The 7,627-nt window shown below is 37.8% G+C and overlaps 1 protein-coding gene across 4 annotated transcripts; it reads right to left on the bottom strand.

The window, feature by feature from the left end:
- Nucleotides 1–6,655, bottom strand: LOC107749918 (dual specificity protein kinase CLK4-like). Of its 4 annotated transcripts, none has more exons than XM_016565149.1 (13): nucleotides 6,535–6,655; nucleotides 5,629–5,777; nucleotides 3,870–4,089; nucleotides 3,349–3,439; nucleotides 2,985–3,051; nucleotides 2,290–2,406; nucleotides 2,022–2,188; nucleotides 1,827–1,921; nucleotides 1,346–1,475; nucleotides 1,169–1,251; nucleotides 995–1,074; nucleotides 774–864; nucleotides 1–343 (listed from the first exon to the last, which is right to left on the bottom strand). In XM_016565149.1, exons 2-13 carry the CDS (start codon nucleotides 5,775–5,777, stop codon nucleotides 197–199), a joined length of 1,437 nt encoding a protein of 478 aa, XP_016420635.1. In that variant the 5' UTR covers nucleotides 6,535–6,655; the 3' UTR covers nucleotides 1–196. The 4 variants fall into 4 exon arrangements, with proteins under 4 accessions (XP_016420635.1, XP_016420636.1, XP_016420632.1 ...); XM_016565150.1 differs by having other exon boundaries at nucleotides 3,870–4,077; XM_016565146.1 differs by lacking the exons at nucleotides 5,629–5,777; nucleotides 6,535–6,655 and having other exon boundaries at nucleotides 3,870–4,605.
- Nucleotides 6,656–7,627: the final 972 nt, after the last annotated feature.

The following is a 7,627-nucleotide window of genomic DNA, read 5'->3' as shown; positions in this document are numbered from 1 at the left end:
AAAATAAAGACACAAATGTTGTGCATTCAGAGCATTCAAGTTTAATTTGCCAAAAGTACAGAGGAATTTGGCCCATATAATCAAATTGACAATAAATATGGACAGAGGTAATGAAGCAGGCAGTCTTAAAGCAGACTGATACAGTCAGCAGCAGTCTCCCTGGGAGCAGTATTGTTCATTTTGTGTCGCCTCCAAGTCACTTTCTTTCTTTTCTTAACAGGTTGAAAAAGGGATGTCCGATAGCCTGCTCCAGGGTGATTCGTTTGGATGAATCATACTCCATCATCTTCTGCAGCAGGTCAAAAAGCAGCTCGTGCTCCGGGGTTTTACAGGACATGTATTGCTGAGTAAGGAGCAAAGATTCAACTATATTATGTTCATCAAGGCTACCCGAACAGAAATATGTCTCAGTAACATACCGGCATCTGTACATCTCCAAAATTAGTAGTCCACAATACTTTTAATTTAAGTATTAAACATACAGAGCAGTTACTGGCGGAAAAATTAAAGACCACAGGAATTTCACACCAGAAAACAACCATCATTTCAGAAAAAGAAAAAAAAAACATTGTGTTTTCATTCTAAAACCTTTAACATTTTGTACTTGTGCATATGAATAGTACAACTCTGAGGCAATAGATATCATTATAAACTGGTTTACATGAGTAAAACTTTTTATAAAGATACAGTACTAGCAGCATAATGTAATAAAGATTTGGGGTCTTGGGAATAAGCAGTTCAATGTTTAATAATCAATATATCATGATCTTTACCTTTAGAGGTTTACAGTGTTTCCTCACGTATCTCCCTGCTGAGCTGTGCTCATCCCAGTCCAATTTGTCATGATGCACATAACGCCGTTTCCTGACAACGAAGCACAGTCATACATCAGACCATGAAAAATCCAAAAACATCGAATTTCTTTGATCAAGTAAGATACTTTTATTTATAAGCAAGTGGCACAAACTCCTAGTCTCAAGTTATGATACTTCACCTGGTTTTCTGGAGTAGGTGTGCAGGTATGGGGCCTAGAACCCTCTCCATCATTGCCAGATGCTCTTTACTGTCGTGAGTCTAAAAAGAGGGGGTTTTGTAAGTATTTTGCATTTAAAAATCAAGCCACAAGGCATTCAGTAGAATAAAAAAGCCTGTACACATGACTTTGCACCTGAAATAACGTTAACCCCAGATAGAACTCAATCAGGATACAGCCCAAACTCCACACGTCACATGCCTGGTTCCAGCCCAGTTCTGCCAGCAGAGATCAATATTTTGCAATGGTTAAAATCATGACCACATTTTAGTGAATTAAACGACAGCATAAATAATAGTGCAAACAGTTCACCTAATATAACTTCTGGAGCTCTGTAGTGGCGGGTTGACACCAAAGAGGTATGATGCTCGTGGTCATAGGTAGCATTGCCAAAGTCCACAACTTTCACATCCAACCTCTTCAAGGTCCTCTCATCTCGCTTCTGTAATATATTGACCATTATTGTCAGCATCCTCTCCTCACTATAAACCAACACTTGTTTGCTTATAGACATATACTACTGTTCAAAGGTTTGGGGTTGATGCTGTTTGATATTTCTGTGGAAACCATAATACATTTTTTAGGATTCCTTGAATGAAAGAATGAATAAGAAGTTCAAAAGAACGGCATTTATTTGAAATATACGGTAAATATTTTGTAATATATAAATGTCTTTTGATCAATTTAAAGTGTCCTTGCTTAAAGTATTAATTTCCTTCAAATAGAAAGAAAATCGTACTGACCCCAAACTTTTGAACTATAGTTTATAACATTTCATTATGCTCTTACTTACCATCTTGGAGTTGTATTTAATGTTGTAGTTTGAGTCCACAAATAGAATGTTTTCAGGCTTAAGGTCGGTGTGCGTCAACTTATTTAGATGCAGAACTGGTGGCAAAAAAGTGATTTATCTATATTTAGAAATGATGTATAACAGTGATTTGTAGCATTGATGCTGTTTAGTAAAAATGTATACATCTATACTCACAGTGCACAGCTCTAAATATCTGGTCTGCCATGCACCTGATCTGGGTCAGTGAGAAGGGCATAAATCCATTCTCCTTCAGGAAGTCATATGTGCTCAGTCCCAGCAGCTCAAACACTATGCAGATGTGGCCGTGGTGATCGAACCAGTCTAGCATCCGGACACAAGCACTGCAAAGAGGTAAAGGTAAGTTATTATGGCCAAAAACCTTGTCTATTTACAATGACCTTGTCTTTTATTTATCTACAATGAAATACACTCAAACACTCACAATCTCTTTTCTTCATCAACCGAGTTTATCCGCTCAAGCACGTCAACTTCTGACATGGCTGCCTCACGGTAGCGCTCAATATTTTTGATGATCTTCAGCGCCATTTTTTCATTACTTCTGGGAAAAAAAATAAATAAAAATTGTTTACATGCATTCATTTTCATCAATTCGAATGAATACAATCCAGTTTCAGATTCTGAATGTTCTGTTTTTTATGAACCCTAAATTTAGCATTTTCTGATTCACATTTTCGTTTACATTTATGTATTTCAACAAAACTTCAGCGTATGAACAAAGGCTTGATGACATACCTAAAGGGAAAACTGTCAGAAGAGCTTATTTAGCAAATATTTTGTCAATATACAGTCTATTCCACTGGCCTGTTTGTAACATTTAAATAAAAAATTTTAAAATATGCATGTTCGTAAGAAGTAAAACGCATGTAAAAAAAGATCTTATTATAAAAGGGCTCTGGTAAACATAGGCAACACGGCACTGCACATATGCGCAAGGTATTTTTGAATTTTTGAATCGTACTTAAACGGTTACATGCATATATTTATTGATCAGATTATTTCAGGTCTATAACACTCCTTTCAATATGACCAAAATTATATTCAGATTGAGCTAACTGATTATTTGGGTGCATGTAAATGAAGTTACTGTTAAAAAGAAGTAAAAAAAATCAGGCTTACTTTGAATGGTCGAGGCACTCCACCACTTTTCCAAAGGCTCCTTCGCCCAGAGTCCCTACAATCTCATCTATAAACGGGATAAAGAGGCAGTCATAAGTAAAGCTTTGGGACAGGAGGATGCAACATACAAAAGCACAGATTTTACAGTACTAACAGGGACTTGACAAGTTCATTCCAGTTAAATCAGATTCATTGAATATAAAAGTCTGTGCCAAATTAAAGTTTCACGTATGATAGTTAATTTCAAAGTGGTTAATATTAGAAGTCTTCAAAGGTCCCCTTATAACCCCCAAGTGTAGGCTGAATCGTCCCACTAACAGACACAGAACAGACAGTTATATAGAGAAAGGTTTGTGTTCTATACATCTTGCTCTTAGCATGTCTCCATTGTGATAGACCAGGTGACCCTCCTCATCATCCTCAATACTCTTGGTTCTTTTCCTGCGATGACTTCTCTGGAGAAGGGGGAATCATCATCACCACCATCAAACACCAGTCAGAATCAGGCCCGTACGCATCATTCATTCATTCAGCGAGGGGGGGTTGATGAAGGGGAGGGAGTGATTCGCCAGGCCACGACGGCAGCAGCAAATTCAAATTCATCGCCAACAACGGCACAGGGCCACCATAGTGTGTGTTACAGAAGAAAGACATGGCAACACATTTTCAGACAGGAAACAACTTTCTTTGAAGTGCACTTAAGAACAGCTAATTCTGTTCAAGACCCTCATCCAATCAACAAATAGCCATTTCTGCAACCAACTGATTCCTTGACCACCTTACTGCAAGTTTACAGCAGATGGTTTCTATGGTAAATCTGGACTTCCGAAACATTAACAAATACATCAGTTCAAGTAAAAATCGACATATTGACAAATCGTTTACCGAGTCTGAGCAGGGACTGCGGTGGCGTGATCGTTGGTGCTCTCTGCTGCTGCGTCGACTACGTCCTCTATGTGCAGACGACTGGCTGCAATGGTTCCCGTCTTTCTCCCTCTCCGTCTCCCAGACCGGGTCCACCCGACCCTTATAACCTCCATGTTCCAGACTGGCTTCTCTGGCCCTGCGCTCTCGCCACTCCAGCCTCTTTGAGCTAATGTGACAACTGTCAATAACACACATCAGACACTGAGGAAAAAGACACAGTTGTGCATATGACGACAATGAGATCTTTGACAGATAAACTTTGCTGCAATTTATCGACCCTTTCAGCAGGGGATAAGGAATGCTGAATCGTGATCTGCTGGGTGCTGAAAGCATCAAGTGTCTTCTTGAACGGGAAGTGTCCATGAGCAAGCTATACTTAGAAAGAGCCACAGAAACAAGCTCCGAGAGAGCGGTTATGAGTGAAAGTGATGCTTTAACCTGTCAATGTTGCAGCAGTAAATCGGTTAGGAAGATGCCTGAGTGTTGTGTTTGATTTAAACAACTTGCGATCCAAATCACAGCTGTCAGCCTATAGTACATAAGCAGAACGTTCTGTATTACACCAACTGGATACCATCCGGATTCATTTTACGAAAATCAAACTTAAAACAGTCCTTAATTTTTGTTAAAGAATAGCAGATGCTATTGCAGATGGTTAAAAAAGGAGACAGATGAATGAGAGCTTGCAAAAGCGGGTTTGTCATTTTCACTGGAAGATTCAGTTAGGACATTGATTAAAAATGATGAGGTCAAATGAAATTGTGAATGCATGGTTGAATGATTCATCACGATAAGATTAAACATGATTTGGAAAATAGAATTTCATTTCATAGCAACTTTAAAAGGGCAGACGACATAACTGCAACACACACTTATATATATATATATATATATATATATAAATAAATAAAAAAAGGTTACCTTCCGTTGGTGTGAGCACTAATAAAATTCTCATTCTTGGAGTGAATGGGCATTTACAAGCTCTCAGTTTGCATTTCAAAATGCCTGGGAGGGTCAAATGAAAACTAAGTAAACGGCTGTTAACATTTTCTACTGTACAAAAAAAAAACAATTGTGGCAGCTCTATGGACAGACATTGAAAACTTAATCTCACTACAAAAATTTTGGAACAAATTCCACTGGCAATCTAATGTCATTAGGATTTTACATCAATGGGATTCTCTGAATTGCAAGCACCGATCGGGACCCTCTGACAGGCCCGATTATACAGCACTTGTCACCCTGACAGTTTGCTTCTAAATCCAAGAACATGCTACACTATATCATTAGATCGCCGTGATTTTGCCAAGTAAGACATGTTCCGGGATCAACATCTTTTGTTGATCCTGGATCAACATAACGGTCCAAAAATATTGACTTACCCCTAAACCTAACGCTACCCATAATTTATTCCTAAAAACAGTGAGAAATGATAGCTGATTAACAAGGGTGTAGACCACCTAATCCTGATTGTAAGCCTAAAACAGATATTTCCTGAAAAGTTATCCCTCAATTCTGATTGGTTTGATAGGAATGTTGTTCCAGGATCAACGAGGATGTTGATCCAGGAACATGTTGTTGGTGAAATCAAGGTCACCATATCATTTCAAGGCACTGCAAACACGCAGAACAAGCTGGCAGGGCTCCATGCCAACAACAAATCTAACAGTCCAATACCATTTGAATTAAAACAAAATAAAATAATAATTTCACTTACCTCTCGCATGTCTTATAGTGATGAGTTCGGCCGAGCTGCCGCTCTCTTTCGCCGCTGCGCTTCGGTCTCTTGTGCACCTCCACTCTCTCCTCCCAGCTGTACTCCGCGATCCAGCCATCCGGCGACCGCATTCGCTTAGAACGCCGCATCTGACCACACCAGAATAGAAAAAGTCCAAGTCATAAAAACGACGAAAGGGAAACAGTATCTCAGGACATTCGTTGCACCCCGCTGGGTTTTAAAATTCAATCCAGCCAAGATGATGCCAGCTCTCCCCTCCTGATTTAGTTATTGAATTTCATGTTGCCGAGTTGGTTGCAGTTGTTTTGACTTGTTAAAAGTTCAGCTGAACATTTTACCATGCAGTAAATACGCGTTAACTAATATCACATAGCTTATTTACAGGGAATTAAACATCGCTAATTAGGTTTGGTTACTCATCTTTAACATTTATCCCAGCGCATTGAACGCAATGTCTCTTATTAAATGCAGAAATACATGTGACATCTATAAAATCAAACTCGCTATAAAAGCGACATCACGACAGTTTGTTTATAGTTGCATTTTTCGAATACCTGTTGCCTGGTAACAAAGAGCTAATCACACTTTAGCTTTAGCCACCGCCCTCTTATACAAACAAACACAATCAAGTTACAATGGCACACGATTGTGTACTTAGTAGATTATGTAATTATTTAAGTTCATGGTGAAATGCTTAATTTTAATTATTTATCAAAACCACCGTTTCACTCTATCCGTGAATGTTTTTCTTGGGCGGCTAGCCGGTTAGCATCCAGGCGAACGCAAGGCACATAGGCTTTATGTCACCCCCCGCAGCCTCGAGGTAATTAATAAACTTGTAAAAGAAAGTTTTATGTTACATGTTTAAACTTCAAATACACTCACCTTTCACCCGTTACTTTCAAATCGTAAAACAAGACACTTTGCTTTCCAGACGGAGCTCCACCACCCTTTATGACTTCCGCTTTACACTCTGTAAATGTTACATGTTTCCGGTGGCGAGGATTTCTGGGTGGACACTCAACAAAGCGCAGGTCTTCTTGCTTGTCATATTGTAGAGGATTCTTGGCAATAGAATTTAAAGATATTTTGTTTATTATTATTATTATTTAACAGCAGTAGACCAACATATATACAAAATGATAAAATAGATTGTTAACTGTTATATAAAGCAGTCCAAGAGCACAGCAGCCCGAAATTTCTATTTTAAGTGTATTATTGTCCATTTTAACCAAACATTCAATTTAAACATTCAGATGTCTTTGTGTCAACTTGTCCTGTTGCCTCCTCTGTAAAATATTCTACATCTTTTAATTTATACACAAAAAGACTGCAAATACAACTTTTCATTCTAAGAACTGTTATTATTGATAGACTACATCTTAATAATTATACTGTATTCACCAACGAAAGGGCATAATCAAAATCAGTTGTTTTTACAATTATATTATTATATTATTAATATTATATTATTATATGTTATGGCTTTATTATATTATATTATTATATGTAATTCTTCACTTGACAGTTTTAAAAAACACTAATGAATACAATATTGTAAAATACATCTTCTTATGACTTAAGGGATGGTTCACCCAAAAATAAAACTTCTGTCATAATTACTCACCCTCATGTCGATCCAAACCTGTAAGACCTTTGTTCATCTCCGGAAGACAAATTAAGATATTTTTGATGAAATCCGAGAGTTTTCTGACCCTGCATAGACAGCAATACAGCTACCACGTTCCAGAAAGGTAGTAAGGACATCATTAAAATCAGTGGTTCAACCTTAATTTAATAAAAGAGAAGAAACTGAAGATTTTTGAGTAAAGTCGTTATTTTGTTTTCTTTGCGTACAAAAAGTATTCTCGTAGCTTCATAACATTACAGTTGAACCACTGATGTTACATGGACTATTTTAACAATTTCCTTATCTGTCTGGGCCTTGAACGTGTCAGTTGCGTTGCTGTCTATGCAG

Source organism: Sinocyclocheilus rhinocerous, unplaced genomic scaffold, assembly GCF_001515625.1.
Source record: "Sinocyclocheilus rhinocerous isolate Xijiao unplaced genomic scaffold, SAMN03320098_v1.1 scaffold320, whole genome shotgun sequence".
In the NCBI taxonomy this organism is placed as follows: Eukaryota; Metazoa; Chordata; class Actinopteri; order Cypriniformes; family Cyprinidae; genus Sinocyclocheilus; species Sinocyclocheilus rhinocerous.
This window is presented reverse-complemented; position numbering and strand designations above follow the sequence as displayed.

Coding starts and splice junctions, on each gene's coding strand:
- LOC107749918 (XM_016565146.1), bottom strand. CDS start 4,274: ATGGACACTTCCCGTTCAAGAAGACACTTGATGCTTTCAGCACCCAGC. Junction 1,476..1,826: donor TTAAATACAACTCCAAGATG/GTAAGTAAGAGC, acceptor AATATATTACAG/AAGCGAGATGAGAGGACCTT. Junction 1,075..1,168: donor TGGGGTTAACGTTATTTCAG/GTGCAAAGTCAT, acceptor CCCTCTTTTTAG/ACTCACGACAGTAAAGAGCA.